This window comes from Grammomys surdaster, unplaced genomic scaffold (genome assembly GCF_004785775.1).
Source record: "Grammomys surdaster isolate TR1022 unplaced genomic scaffold, NIH_TR_1.0 62, whole genome shotgun sequence".
NCBI classification, from domain to species: domain Eukaryota; kingdom Metazoa; phylum Chordata; class Mammalia; order Rodentia; family Muridae; genus Grammomys; species Grammomys surdaster.
Window position 1 is genome coordinate 13850405 of NW_021604564.1, and position 16296 is coordinate 13866700.

The following is a 16296-nucleotide window of genomic DNA, read 5'->3' on the forward strand; positions in this document are numbered from 1 at the left end:
AGTGACAGGGAGAGCATCAGCATGGCTTATGAAGTCCCTTTCAAGAACAGCATCGACAGGGGTTCTCAACCTGTGGGTCGCAACCCTTTCAGGGTCAACTCTTTCACAGGGGTCATCTAAGGCCATCAGGAAACACGGCTCTTTATATTATCACTCATAACAGTAGCAAAATCCCAGTTATGAAGTAGCAACAAAAATAATTTTATGGTTGGGGGGCCATCACAACATGAGGGACTGTATTAAAGGATCACAGCTGTAGGAAAGTTGAGAGAGAATTAGTTTATTCAGTACACTTCAAGCCAGAAGCAGGCTGAGCAGTAATTATAGTACTCTCTACAGCCTGGGAAAATAGGGAGTGAGGGGGTCTGCTTGGGAGGAGTATTTTTTTAATTAGGGAAAGTTTCCTTGTGTGTAATTCCCTGAGGTGTAATTCACACTATTCGAAGGAGGACAGTCTGAATTGGGGGACAGCCACCACACATGTCATTTCCACTGTGCAATCTCTGCCATGTAAGTAAGGGCCATATAAATCAGAGTTGTGCAAATAAGGGTAATCCTGACTAGTTATAGTTCAGACGTGCTCAAAGCATGAGATCACCTGTCCATCAGCTGGCCCTGGGCTGCTGCCCTGTGGTGTTAGGTTACAGCACTCTGCAGCCAGCAGTTTGAGTAGTAACTACAGTTACTACCTGGACTTTGCTCGTGAAAATTCTCAAAGACGGATTTCTTCCACCTCTGGATCTCTTATTAATGGCCTTCGCTCTTTGTATGGCAGCCACAGTGGATGAGCAGAGAAGCCACGACCTCATGGTGCTCACTGATGAGGTCATCCAGTGGCCCCACGCTGCCTTTAGAGAAAATTCCATAGTGGAGACCTTTCACCAGCCTGACCCCTGTGCATTTTCATCAGGTTAAGTCAGCACCCATGTCCTGGCCCTGCAGGAAGATATAGCAAGCTCTGGTCCCACCCTTGAAGAAGACAGCGACCTTGGACAGGGGCCTGTGCCTTTCCTGCCTCTATTGCTTCCTCTGGCACATCTGTGGCTACAGTTAAGTTGCTGTTGCCACTCATCTAACTCACACACAGCACTCAGTTGCTCTTCCTCACACGGCTAAGGACATCCTTCCCCGGTGCTCCTCCACTTACAATGCCATGTCTCCAGAGGACTTCCAATCCCTTCACCTATTTTAAGTTGTTCTTTATTTTTGATAATTTCACACGACTACTGCATTTACATTATATATATATGTGCATACACACACACATAGCCTACTGAGTCCATCTAGTGTTGCTTGTATGTACATGTTTAGGGCTAACCACGGGACTGGCTAGCCAACCAGGGGGTGGCCGCTGGAGAACACTGATTCTCTCTCGCCAGCAGCCATTAATTGACTGTAGATCTTCCACTAGCGGCCAGGCCTTGTGAAATTTTCCATATCTATATTATATGTCAACTGGTGTTGTCCCCTGTTTTCATTCCATCACAGCCTGTATTAGTCTGCTAAGGCTGCCACCGCAGTACACCACCGACTTGGAGTGCAACCACAGACGTGGGTCCAAACTCCTTCTCCTCTAAGAGTCCAAAGTAGGACCCTGTAGGCCATGGGGATTGTTTCACTAATCAAGGAAGGAAGACAGAGAAAGATGAGGATGAGGAAGAGAAGAGAGTCTGTGGATGAAGGAGAAAGGGGGGATAAGGAGCACATGGTGCAGGGTGTAAGGGTCTGAAAATCGCTGGGAAAACGCCAGACTCAGATAGTATGCAAAGACAGAGAGTGTTTATTCTGCAGAAACAACCAGCCTGTGTGGGGGGGTCAACCATTCTTTGAAATGCTGTCCCCAGACAAAGGCACATAGGCCTTCTTATAGGGAACCAGGGAACTCTCTAGAAGGATTAGATAGTCTACAGTTTCATTGATGGGTGCTAGGGAATCACAGAGGTTAGTGGTCTGCATTCCTATGTCATGAATATTTAACCATATGATGAAATAGGGCTGCCCAGTGCAGATGGCCCATCCTGAGACAAGATATTTCCACATTTTTGTTGTTATCCCCAGGCTGTTCTTTGGGACGGGGTTTTATGTATGATCTTGTTCTGGATTTTATGGTCTGTCCCTGGAGCTGGTGTCTTATAGCCTAGTTCCTGGGACTTATGGTCTATTCCTGAAGCTGGTACCTTACAGCCTGTTTTGAAATCAGGCCTGGTCCTTAAAATGGAGACAAATGGGGTTTATATTTTCCTTTTACAGGGAGTAGTGTATAAACTGACCACATGAGCACTCAAAAGTATCATTAAGGGGAAGGTTCTTGTTGTAAGTATGAGTCCCATCAGAGGCATCTGGAAGGGTTTAGAACAGGGAGAGACAGTTGTAAACTGAGCATGGTCAGCAGATTGGACAGGGCCATGGGGGCGGGGGAGGGGAGCAAGAAAGGAAGACAGAAGAGAGGACCAGGAGTAGTGAACAGAAGAAGAAAGCCCAGCGGAAATAGCAGGATTATAAGGAGAAATGAGTAGCTGGGGCAGGGCACAGCCCGTGAGCTGGAGAAGCTTAGAGTAGAGAACAGGATAAGAAGACCAAAGAAGCTAACATGGGCTCTGAAGTGTGTAACAGAAGCCTGGAGGCCAGCATGCACTTTGATACGCTAATAGGCCCCACAAATGGTCATCTGTCCCTCCTACCAGTCATAAGGAAATGGCTCCTTTGGTTGAGGGGAACTGGCTCCACAAGTTCCTAAGGAATGCTGGCTGGTATCCAAAACTTGGATCTGACAGAGAAGGAGCACACTGCAGACACCAGGCTCCAGGAGTAAATCAAACCAGAAGGGTTGCCACCCCAGTCCTGTGAACTAAGCTAGCACATTTCACCTGATTCTCCTAATTAGTGTTTGCAAAGCCTTCAGGAAGAGATAAGCACAACATTAAGTGCTAAGTAGTATTAATTAATAATATTAGCAGGCTGGGTGTCATGACACACAGCTACAGTCACAGCACCCAGGACAAGCATGCAGGAGGACTGCCAGCCTCAGCACCATCCACACAACCTAGCAATACCCTGATTCAAAACTAATAACAGTTGTGGATTCCATAAGCAAGAACTTTGTGAAAATAACCTAGGCTTACCAGTGCAGTGGTCGGAATCAAATGTTTCACATACTTCAAAATCTCTTTCTAGAGCCGTATAATGTTCTGAATTCCCAAGAAAGTAACCTCAAGAAACACACAGTGTGTGGGCGCTCCTACATCAATGCTCCCCTGCAACAAACATCAATGAAGAATGCCTACAGACTTTCCTACAGCCCAATCTAATGGAGGCATCTTCTCCATTAAGATGGCCTCTTCCCAGACGACCCCATTTGTGTCAAGATGACCAGAACAGCCAACCAACATATTGAGCAAATGCTCGCTGAGGATATGCACATTCTCACCTGCCAGCTCTTAGAAGGGCTGCATGTGAGTGTCGTGACGCCATGAGCAGCCCTGTGTGGGAACCTCAGTCTCCTCAGATTGTGAACAGTCCCCTTAAGTTCCAAACATTGCAAATTACGACCCCCATTTAACTTATTCTAGAGTTACTTTCCTGGAAGTTTCAACATCCTTATATTTTGACTTTTTGTTTGTTTGTTTGTTTTTGTTTTTCGAGACAGGGTTTCTCTGTGTAGCCCTGGCTGTCCTTGAACTCACTTTGTAGACCAGGCTGGCCTCAAACACAGAAATCTACCTGCCTCTGCCTCCCAAGTGCTGGATTACAGGCGTGCGCCACCACCGCCAGGCAACATCCTTATATTTTAAGACCATCCAAATTACCTTGCATGCTGATGCATCAAGCAGACTTTTAAGTTCACTATTAAGGCTCAGATCACCATTGCCAAGATGCTTATATTCAAAACCACCATGTGATATCCTCTAGAGATGTATGACACCACCCTGTGTATTCCCATGGTTAGTCAAACCTCCGCACTAAATGTCAGCAGAATTCTTCACCATATAGCCCTCCAAAGCACACAAAACATTTCCTGTTTTATTTGAAAGCCAAATTCAAAACAGCCCCATGGGTGGCATGCCCACGGCCCCTCCTAAGAAGCTTAGATCTAATTTTATGTTCTATTGTTTTTTTACAAATGAGAATATAGTATTCACACAAAAAAAATGCCTAACATCACATCTTGCCAGAGCCAGGTAAGAAGTAAGTAGAGTTGAGGCAGCTGAGTGCTTCATTTGACCTAGTTATTGTCCTCAGCTCCTTACATGCATACTCTGACCTACATTAACACCAAGCAGATGACTTTATTACTGGAGTTGTAGAGTCAGAGCCTAGGCCTGGCAGTCCTAAATGAACTAGGTTTATCTACCTGTCCTCCATTGGTATGATGGCTTCAATGAGAAATGTCCCTCATAGGCTCATGTACTTAAGCATTTGATTCCCAGCTGGTGGTACTATGTGGGAGGATCATGGAACTTGTAGGAGGTGGAGCCTTGCTGGAGGAAGTACATCAATAAGCTCCAAGATGTTATAGCCTCACCCTACTTCCTGTCAGGTGATTCCCTGTCAGCTTCCTGTCTGTGACTGAAAGCATGCTCAACCAGCTTTCAGCTGCCATGCTTTCACTGCCTGATGCCAAACCTCCCCACCGTGATGGATTTTCCCCCTCTGGAACCAAAAACCAAAGCTTTGGTTTCTTTTGTCAGGATATCGTATCACAGCAATAGAAAACCCAGGAACACAATGGACAAGCGAAAGAGACAAGCTAATAGCTAAACCAGAAAGGCAGATTTATTCAATATGGCAATGCTGGGATGAAAAGCAAGGGGTTGAGTGAGCCCCTCTTCCAGGCCTATCTTCATGGTCCTGACATGAGATTTGGGTTTAGACAGGGAGCTGTTTAAAGATATTTAGAGCTAAGCCAAGGGGCTATTTTAAAGATATGTATAGCTAAGCAGCCCTCGTCAATGTGTGGTCCCAACATCATCATCTGGTCCTCAGCCTCTCCTGCAAGGTGGTCTGACAAGTTCTCAGAACTGTGTGAAATACGTTTCTGGTAGATACACTCTCCCTGGAGCTGACACCAGGGCCCCAAACCTTTCCTTCTCTCAGCATGAGATTCCTAGAGAAAATCAAATTCCTTGAAGAATGGTTGGAATTTACAGAGGGGCACACCAGTCTCCTCAGAACCCCTTCTTATCAGATCCTGAACTGCTAAGACTGAAGTACAGAGAAAGAAAATACCCTACGCCCAGCGCTAGAATAAACCAGGCTCTGAGATGATTGTGAGACACAGGACTGGAAGGGAACTCAGAAAGAACACACTATAAACACAAAGGACAGTCTTGTTCCTGTTCGTGGTGGAATGCCAAATGTGTCTCCAAGTCATGGTTTGTTCCCACAGTTCTTACCTTCTTTCTCATGTTTCTCTTGCAGACGTTCATGCCCAAGACCAGGCTGCCGTGGCTCCCACAGGGCCTCTCTTAAAAGGACAAGCACTAATTGCTCCATGAGTTCCAGGATAATCCACTAAGGCTCCCATAGTCCTTTTCTATCAGCAAGCCTTCACTGCAACCCTACTGTTAAGATGAGTGGCTTTCTGGCCTCACTGGACCCCCGGCGGGTACAGTGGGGGGCTGCCTGGTATGCCATGCACTCTCGGATCCTGCGCACCAAACCGGTAGAGTCCATGCTGGAGGGAACTGGGGCCACCTCAGCACATGGTACCAAGCTAGCCCAGGTACTCACCACCGTAGACCTCATCTCTCTCGGAGTCGGCAGCTGCGTGGGCACTGGCATGTATGTGGTGTCCGGCCTGGTGGCCAAGGAGATGGCAGGACCTGGGGTCATCGTGTCCTTCATCATCGCTGCAGTTGCATCTATATTATCAGGTGCGTGTGCAGGGAAGGGGTTCCACGGCGAGGTTATTCACTGCCCTGGTTGCTCCTCACCCCACTCTTGTAGGGTATTTGTTACTATTTTTATTTATTTTATGTGTTGTGGGAGCTTACACCACAGCCTGTGTGTGAAGGCCAGAGGACAACTTGTGTGAGTCAGTTCTGTCCTGTCACCACGGGCCTGGGGAACCCATGCTGACAGTGTGACCAGCAGACATCCTTCCCTCTGTGCCACCTCCACCTCCCTTGTTAGAATAGTCAGTAATGAGCTGAACCTGGGGGGCAGTGAAGTGGCCAGTCTGCTTTTTGGTCTCCTAGCTTCCATTTTCTGTGGTTTTCAACACAAGCAACTGTTCTGGTTCCCGCCCTTCTGCTCTCCCAGCTCCTCACTCTCTGCTGTGTTCTAGCTACTCTGTAGCATGTAGGTCTTAAAAAAACAAACCACCACACTAAATCCGGCTAATCACCAACATCAGCAGTCTCACCCCTCCCCGCACCCCCCCCCCCCGTGGCCAGCCCCAAGTGGCCTTCTTGTCCTGGTTCCCTCTGGCTGGCCAGCCTGCTGTCAAGCTGCTCCGGTCAAAAACCCACTTCCAAGCTAACTCTGCTTGCTAAGCTGACCTCTGGCCCGCTCGCACTTCCCAGGCCATCCACCCCCTGTGGCTGTCCTGCAGAAAGCAGGACACTCTGCTCAATCAGATCCCCTTAGTCTCATGAAATGAGAACTCTAGAGACTCACAATATACCAGCCAGATTCATAAGGATAAATTTCCAACCCCAAAATACCTACGAAATGAACACAAAACTCAATTGATATAAATTCAAGCTGCACACCTAGATTGGGCAAATACACCCTACCCTGCTCTATTGCCCAGCTGTGAAATCCCTAGCTACTTTCGGCTTTTTCAGGCCACATGGTTCTAGTTCATCTTCATCTCCTTCTCCCTTCATCATCTTCTCTCTCCATCTCCGTCTCCTCTGACCTTTCTCTTCTCCACTTCTCTTTCTGCCTGGAAGATCCCACCTCTATATCTTCCCCCAGTGATTAGCTTCCTGTTGTCTTTACCAAATAATTAGGAGAAATTTCCTTACATTACTCTGTTTCCATTTTAACTCTCCCTTTCCTTAGAAGATGGCTTGGGTCTCCTAGGGGAGAAACAGAACACACAGCTAGTACTGAATAGTAGCAAAGACTGTGCAGGGTAGCAAGACAGCAAGTCAATTGCTCTGACATCACTGGGATTTGATGAGCCTCAAGCTGGTAATGGGAGGCAGGGAGAAGGAAGCCAAGCACGGAGATTTAGGGATGCTGTTGAGATAAAACACTGCCTGCCTCAGCAGCCTCAGGGAACCCATTACCTACAGGGAGCTCAGCAGCCGCTGCTCTCCCCTGACCCAGGGCCAAACAACTTTTTCAAAAGCAGGATGACGAGACCTACATGTTGATGATTTGTAGGGCAGCTCTCCAATTGTTTTTCTTCCTTTCCTTTTTTTTCTCTAGAGCTGTGGGCCACAGTATCTTCCCAGAGTGCCAGAGTTAGGTCAACAGACAACAAGAAGGAAGGAAGGAAGGAAGGAAGAAAGGAAGGAGGGAAGGAAGGAAGGAAGGAAGGAAGGAAGGAAGGAAGGAGAGAGGGAGGAGGAAAGAGAGAGAGAGAGAGAGAGAGAGAGAGAGAGAGAAACAAGGGAAAGGGAAAGAAATGAGGGAGGGAGGGAGGAGGGAGGGAGGGAGGGAGGGAGGGAGGAAGGAAGGAAGGAGAAAGGGAGGAGGAAAAAGAGAGAGAAGAAAGAGAGAAACAAGGAAAAGAAATGAGGGAGGGAGGGAGGGAGGGAAAAAAGGAAGGAAGAAGAGGAGGGGGGAAAGAAGAGGAGAAAGGGAGGAAGAGAAGAATATCCTGATTCTTGGTATGATGTCATGGCACAAAGACATGAGATTTTGCTGGGCATGAAGCAGCTTCTGTGTGTCAGCCAATGTCCTGGCAGTAAGTATCTGAGCTCGCCAACTGTTCCAGGTGCAGCAGTTCCAATAGAGAACAGGAGTTCTGTGACTTGTGCACGGCATCACATGAAAAGCTCTACAGCACTCTTGTTCCCTATTAACTAGTACTATTTAGTCTCCATCTATAAAGGAGCAAGATAAACTACAGACTCACAAGTATACTGGCTCTTCTCTGACCCTTTTCATTTAGTAAGAAGAGAGCCACTGGGACCCATTGTCACCGGAATAGTCCTGGAATCACCCTTTCTCCTGCATGAAAACTCTAATAAACTGGCTTATGCAGATTAAAGGACTTCTGTCCCTTTAAACTGAAAGGAATTTCTCACATGAACAAATTATCTGGCTACTTGAAACTAGTAAGGTGATTGCAATTCTTCCCAAATTTTATTGACAGAAATTTCTCATCATAGACTTATAGTTCTAGAAGGATTAACATTATAGAACTGACTAGAGATGGCAGAAGAGACAGCATCTTGCTAGGGGGGATATCCTAGTTTATGACGCTGTAATAGAATATGTTAACCAGAAGTGACTCAAGGTAGAAGCAGGCTTATCTCAGTTCACAGTCCAGCCCCATGGGTTAAGTCACAGTGACAGAAGCTTGAAACAGCTGGCCATAGAAAGGAGCAGGAGAAAGCTGAAGCACTGATGCCCACTTGCCTGCTGGGTAGTGCTCACATAGGTCGGTCTTCTCTTGTCTTCAACAGTTCAGAACCGTCTATCAAGGAGATGCCGCACACTCATGGTGGGCTGGGCCTTCCCACATCAAATAACTTAATAAAGACAATCCCCCATGGACACGCCCATAAACCAACACAGTGTAGACCATCTCTCCTTAAAACTCTTCCCAGGTGACACGGGGGCAAAGGGCAAACACCCAAGGTGCCTTCCAGTTAATGAATACTGTCTAGTTTTCCCAGACCCCAGTCTAGTTGGCCACAGTCCCCAGACTGAAGTGATTGCTGTATGCAGATCATCCTTTATATGAAAGCCATTGCATCCTGGGAGCTCTGAGCCCAGCCTCAGTGTTCACAGCACTCTATAACATCTGCTTCTCCATTGCTGAGATGGAGCGCTCAGAATTCACCCAGCCGGTATTGTGTTGGAGCCAGTTTGCACCCACGTTTGCGCATTTGCAGCCCTGGTAGGCCACACCTCTTCCAACTTTACAGGGACATCAGGTTGTAGACTGAAGTCAGCTGTGGTGGGACTTCTGTTTCTGCTGTTGTTGTTTGCCATGGAGTCGGTTGTTAAGCATTCCGCAGCCTACTCCTGGCTCGGCTCCACCACAGCCGCCACTCAGCAGCTTGTCCTCACCACTGCACCAGGCTCCAGAAGACAAACGCCTGCCTCTCCCCATCTCTCCAGATGGTCCCATCCATAGCATCTCTCCTCGTTCAGTGACTGACTCATCCCCCTGCTGAGGCCAACCACAACCCTTCAGAGCCTCAGCCACAGCCAAAACCAAAATAGTGTGTGCCGATATTATCAGATTTACAGTGGGTCTCTCCAGCCAGGTTTAGCACTGCTGTGCTCTTTGGTCAAAAATGTCCCCTCCCCGCTATCTCATCCCCCTCTCCCTCTCATCCCCACATCACTTAAGAGTTTAACCAACCTTTCCCTGCTTCTCTACACCACACTAGTCGGGTTCCTTTCCATCCCCACCCTTGTTAACACTTGTCTCTCCTCCTCTCTTGGTTGTAATCAAAAGCCTACTCAACACCAGGAAGCCCAGTCTCTCTGCCTTGTATGTTTATCTCCAGCAGTAGTTACTGCTGGGTGATAAGAACGGAGTACAGGGGATGTTGGAACAACAGAATTTAGCTTGTCCCAAGCAGAGAGGAAACAACAATGAGATGAAGGGCGCTTGCGCAGAAGAAGCAAACAGTGCATGCGCAGAATGCGGGGAGGGGCGAGGGTGACCAATAGCCTTATCTCCTCTTTGATAATTCCGCAGGCCCTGTGTCCTGTCAGGCCTGCAAAGCCCCTTTAATAATATGCTTTGCTAAAGAGCATCATTTTTTTTTTCATCCTGATTCTTACCTACAGCTCTGTGGAGAGTGGGTGGAGGCAGGATGGCTTCTTATTTCGTAGGAGAAATGTCACAGCCATGCCCACTGTTTTGTAAGCTAACAAAATGGAAAAACGGAAAAGTGGTAAGATCAGAGGAAACTTCAGATTTCAATGAAGTCGGGGAAATACCAGAATAAAAATACTAACAAAGTGTGGTTAAAGGCAGGAAGTGTCGTCAGACAGGAACCTATGTGTGAAATCTGAAGTGGTATGTAACCAGTAAGTCTGAGCTTAGGCATGGAACCTGGTTAAACTACTAACTAGCTGGGAGACTTGAGGCAAACATTGTAACTTCTCTGAGCCTTAGTTTTCCCGCTGTGGAAATAAAAATATCTTCTTTGTTGCTGTGAGATCCAAGTGGGATACCTACCAAATACCTGGTACAATGCCCAGCACACAGCACTAAATAAGTTGTTTTGTGTCAAACTCTATTGTAGGTACCTGTTGTAATATATAGTATTTCTAATATTCTGATTTCATTATTGTAACTAAATGCTAGAATCTAGCTAATGTATAAAGAAAATGAAATGATTGGCTAGTTTACAGTTTTAAAGGTTCAAGGGGACAGCACTGTTTGGTCTCCTTTTGATTGCAGCATTTCTTGGTCAAGGCCAGTGTATGCTACATAAAGCCTTGTCTCATTTTTTTTCTATATATTCTAGATGCAAATGTTTCATTAAATATGTGATTTTGTTTTGTTGAGACAGAGACTTATCATATAGCCTTGACAAGCCTGGAACTCATGATGCAGACTAGGCTGGCCTTGAACTTACAGAGCTACCTGCCTTTGCATCCCAAAGTGTTGAGATTAAAAGTGCAAGCAGTCACACCTGTCTTTACATATATGTAGCTTTGTAAATGTTTTCTCCTAGATTGTGGCTCTTCCTTTAATTGCTGTCTATTTATATTTTAAAATATTGATCTCCAAAGTATATGTCTGAAATTCTAATTTCAGCTGGGGCTGGATGGAGTGCCCTGGGCCTGGTATTTCCTTAAGATCCCCTAAGAACATTTAACACACAGCTAGACTTGGGAATTGCGGTGCAGTAGGAGGCGGGACCTATCTGCCACAGCTAGCACCCACATGGAGAAGAAGCTTACTAACAGAAGCCTCTAATGCAGCAGGCAGACTCTCCTCTAGGGAAATTTTTTTGGCCATGTAGCTCCATTCCCCATGCTACATAACCCTTTGTGAAACACGAAACAAACAGGGCTCTGAAGCTATTTTTTCTCCAACTGAACGTGACCCACAGGTCCACTAACTTCCCCAGATCCCTTACCCAGCTCCACTCTGACGTGATCACTGCCCTCTGGCCTGTCCCAGGTGGTGGACCATTTATCAGAGGAAACAGCTTGTGCCCAACCTCTCCTTTTTTGTCCAATGGCCTTATCTGCTCTTTGATAACTCCGCAGGCCCTGTGTCCTGCCAGGCCTGCAAAGCCCCTTTAATAGTATGTTTTGATAAAGAGAATCATTTTTTTTCATCCTGATTCTTACCTACAGCTCTGTGGAGAGTGGGTAGAGGCAGAATGGCTTCTCTAATTTACTTGGATACAGATGAAACAAAGCCAAGTTATTGTGCCCACAACAGCTGCCCATTCAAAGTCCCAAGAGACACTCATGAGCCTGAGAAGGGGAAGCATCAAGCATGGTGGGTCTTCCCCTAGGTTGATGTGTAGTTTCTTTGTTTGTATGATTAAAACTGAACTAATGGGCCTGGGAGACAGCTCGGGTGGTCAACCCCTAACACTCGCCAACTTGAGGTTAGATGTTACTCTGTAGGCATGGAGAAGTTCAATGACGTAAGCAGATACATATTCTAGTCACAAAGAAGAGAGACACAATGAAGGTAGAAAACCAGATGTGCCATAATGGTGAGGCATCGGAGAGACTGTGGGGCTCAGGGCTCTGAGCTCTGACAGTGAAAGTCAAATAAAGCTTAGAATGGAGAGGGTTTGAGTGAGTTAAAGACAGTGAGCAAGAGGAGGACATGCCCCATCTGTCCTTGAAAAGACATGTAATGGATGAGTATTTTGAAATAGCATGAGAATGACGGATTTGGCAACATACTTCTGACAGCAGAAAGTGAGGATCTAGATAGAAAAGCAGCATGATGGACCACCCAGGACCCCTGTGAGAGCTGATGTCACATGTGGACACAGCATCCTTCCATCTTCACCCACTCACTGTGGAAGGCTGGCTCCGGACAGAGCCACAGTCAAAAAGAACTTCCTGCAAGTCCCACGTCTGCTCTTTAGTAAGAACCAGAACTGAGACTGGAAACTGTAAGACCCAAAGCTCTTTCTTCTCAGGAGGCTACCTTTGGCTCATGGAAGCCAGAAACCTCAGTGGAAAAGGATTGATTACTTGATGCCAGTTCTCTGATCATGAAAAAAAAGATAATTAAAAACCCATCCCAGGCCATCAAGATGGCTCACCACTAAGTTTGATGACCTAAGATTCATCCTTGGAATCCATGTGGTAGAAATCGAAAACCAACACCCACAAATTGTCCTCTGACATCTGTAAAGGCACCATAGCACACTCATGTGCCGAGAGAGACAGACAGACATAGAGACAGAGGGATGTTGATTTAAAGCCCAGGATACTGGGCATATTTTTCTTAGCATGTTAGCATATGTCTTGACATTAGACTTGGGCAGGCATGTCTGACCTGTAGCACACAAGCCATGAGTGTAATAATGAATGTGTTCCAGCACAAGACAGTAAACATGAGGGAGTTTTGCAACTTTTTTGTAACTGAATAATACAGTTCTTAAGCATGAACCGTGTACATGATGACACTGTGATATAATGTCACAGGTTGGACATACCTATTTAATGGTGTGTAGTCAGCACCTCCACCTGTCCTCAGGTGCACTGGTAGTGATGGACCTCCTGGGGGAGGGAACACAAGGGAGCATGGTGAGCCTGAGTTGAGTGTCTGTCTTTCCAACCTTGCTGGCTTGCTCCTAAAGCCATTTTTCCCAGTTCTGATATAGTCTCCTAGTAACTACAGGCTGCTATGTCACAGTCAAGAAAAAAGAGTCAAAGTATAGAGAGAGACATGGCTGCATATCTGCATATACATACATATATACATATATATATATATATATATATATATATATATATATATATATATACATATATATAGTGCCGATACAAATTATGATGAGTTCCAATTTCATTTTTTAGTGCAACAAATCATTTTCACTCCTCCAGGGAAAAATGGCCTGGGGATGAACCAGGAGGACTGGTGTTTGGTTTCTGTTTACCACACCTTTCTGTTTCTCCTTACCACACCAGGATGGGGAAAGTCTACTTTTAAGAGAGTGGTAAGGGAATGAATGAGCAAATGCATACCCACCCTCAGAGCTAGGGTTGACCAGCTCTCCAAATACATTGCTGGAATCTTAATAAGGGTAGCAGCCAGCCCAGGATGTGTGGGTTTCTGAAGGCTAAAGCACAGTAAGACCCTCACTGAATGTCAGCCTTTATTATTGCTGTTATGTCTGTTGAACAAATGTACAATGGATGCAGTGCAACCTCACACTAGGTGTATTAGTGGTTCCCGTGTATCGTCATCATCGTAACTAAATTCTTGAAGACTTTTAATATGATATGCCTGGCATCAGCTGTGTGACAATGACACAACTTAAAACTCAACAAAAATAACAACAACAAAACTCCACACTGCTGAGACTGGATCGTATGTAAAGGCACTTGCTTTCAAGCCTGATGACCTGAGTTCCGTCCCTACTGGGAGTAGAGAACCAGTTCTACAAATTGACCTCTGACCTCCATACATGTGGGAACACATGGAAGATAATTTTCAAGAACTCCACCAAATAATCGTTTGCATTATAATATTCGTTTTTACAGATAACAATGCTGAGGCTCAGAGGTCATAGGTGATTTTATAGGAATACTTTGGCTCTGCCTGGCTCCTGGGGTCAATGTCTGCAAGCAGGTTGAACAAGACTCACACTCCCAAATCACAAACCTCAGCATCAAACCTAACAGCCAAGGAACCCTCCCTAATTTTGAGCTTTGAACGAAGGCCACAGCTCTCCCTGAGCTACTGATCACTTTTGTGGGTCAAAACTTCCGTTACGTTGGGTCATGAAAATATCTTCTAAGCTCAGTGTCTTCTATCACCTGTCAGCAGCAAAAAGGAAGGCACTTGAAGGTCATGGCACTCTGCTGTAGAGGCTTGATTGACAGCCTTAGAGGAAGGTTGTCAGTTACTGGTTCAGAGAAGGTATGTGCATCTCAGTAGAAATTTGCACATTTCTCAAATCTCTGATGGTGAGAAACAGTTTTCTTCAGGAAAATGTGGGCTCCTTTTACACCTTCCACAGACCATGGTAGCATGAGCAGTCCAATGGCAATGAAACAGACAGACAGACCCTTCACTCTGCACTCAGCGTGGTGAGAACTACCACTAAACATGGGAAAGAACTCTGAGACAAAGCAAGGGTTTGAGATCTATGCAGAAAAGCAAGAGATCATCTGTGAAGCAGTTTTGAACACTACCAAAGCCAACCAAGCCTGGGTTGAAAAGTCAGGGCACCTAAGACCTCACTCAGCTGTGCCCCTCAGCACCTTAGGGTCCTTGGACAGGCCATCCCACTTCTCAGTCTATTCCCCACTCTGTAAAATGAAGGGCTTGGATTAGATGGCCTGTAGTGAGAATTAGAATGAAATAGAATGGAGGGAGAGTGGCGACTTAAAGAGCAGAATCCCTGTCTCCCCACATGCAAACTCTCAGCCCCATCTATTCCGTGGCATCTGGAGGCCAGGTACAATTAACTAGTCTGTGCACCCACGATGTCTCTGTGCAAGCCCTGCCCTGTGGCTTACTCCTTATGTGACTTCCAAATGTGCTCAACCTAGAGCATTCCAAACAGGTGGGAAGTTACAGCCGGGCCAGGACATTAATCCCTCAGCCTTGGGGAGGCTGGATATGGCAGGAGCCCTGGATTAATCACCTCTATTTAAGAGCTGTTTATTCTTTTATATTTACCTTCCTTTCCACGTCCACACCAATAATTTATGGACTAACTTACAGACTAAGTCCTAGCAACCCATCTAGATCTTGGATTTGTCATATTTAAGTGAATATAATAAAGGTTTCATTAACTATAGCTATTTTGAAGATTATGACTATATATGTAAAGTACTTAATGGAGCCCATACACAGAACTCTGGCCAGTAATAGTCACACTGTTACTGCTATTACCACTCTAAGCTGATGAAGTGAGGGCCCTTCTTAACGCAGATGAGCTAGCCAGGATTCCATATCGTAAGCCCCAAGTCTACCCCTAGCAAAAAAGATTAAAGAAGCAGGCTTCCTGTGCATGTGTCTGCAGGTAGACCTTGTACAAAAGCAGTATACTTTTCTCCTTAAAGGTATCGAAGCCAGAAGAATTATCTTTTCTACAGGGACAGTCCCCTTCTAAAAGGCTGTGCTTTCAAACATACAAATAGGCTGTCTCAAACCCATGTATATTAGCAAATACGATAATTGTAAGTCTTGGTGTGAGACTAAGGGAAAATAAAGAAGCTCCCATGGCAAAGTGTTAGGCAAACACACAGAGCAGCAAGGCCTGGCACTGCCAAATGACCGTGGTATAAGCATCTGAGGCAGGAAAGCTAATGAGTAAGAGTGAATGGCAAGCCCCAGCCCTCACCTCGGTGGCCTGAACTTTGCACCCTGTGTCTAACTGGCTGCCCTCAGCAGCTCGACAGCTTTGATGGTGCCAGTCTATCAGCTTCAAACATTGGCCCACTCCTTTTACCCAGGGACAGGAGCTAAGGGGTCACAGCTACCCAAGAGAATCAGAGATCTTCCAGCAAATTCCATTTGCATGACACAGGAAATGAGAACATCAAAAGAAAAAAAGCAGTGGGCAGAACTTTGTTACACACGGGTGGAGATGAATTAAGGAAGCAGCATGGAGAAAGGAATGGATGCAGAGCAGTGGGTGGAAAGGAAGGACAGGTTTCATACTAGCAAGCAGGATACAGCACATGCAAGCCACGGAGACTGATAAAAGGCCACCTTTGACATGGAGATGGCAGTCTCTGGGTTCTAATGGAAGCAAATACCATAACATTAATAGTGGCATTAGCATGGAGAAGAGAAAATGGCAAGAAACTGAATGAGTCCTCCATCTGCCTTTTTCCTGGTCATAGGCTTGACTGTGCTGAATGGATAATGTGATTGCTACTGCATATCACTGATGCTATGACCCAGTACTGACTGTGCTGTATGGATAGTGTGATTGCTACTGTGTGTCACTGATGCTATGACCCAGTACTGACTGTGCTGTATGGATA

General features: G+C 45.9%; 1 protein-coding gene across 1 annotated transcript in view; it reads left to right on the plus strand.

Moving 5' to 3' along the window:
- The first annotated feature begins 5569 nt into the window (after window positions 1–5569).
- The window catches only part of Slc7a14 (solute carrier family 7 member 14), a 50713-nt gene continuing 39986 nt past the window's right edge, over window positions 5570–16296 (plus strand). Inside the window, exon 1 of the mRNA XM_028764405.1 lies at window positions 5570–5873. Coding sequence (XP_028620238.1) covers window positions 5570–5873 — 304 coding nt within the window. The remainder of the gene's footprint in view (window positions 5874–16296) is intronic.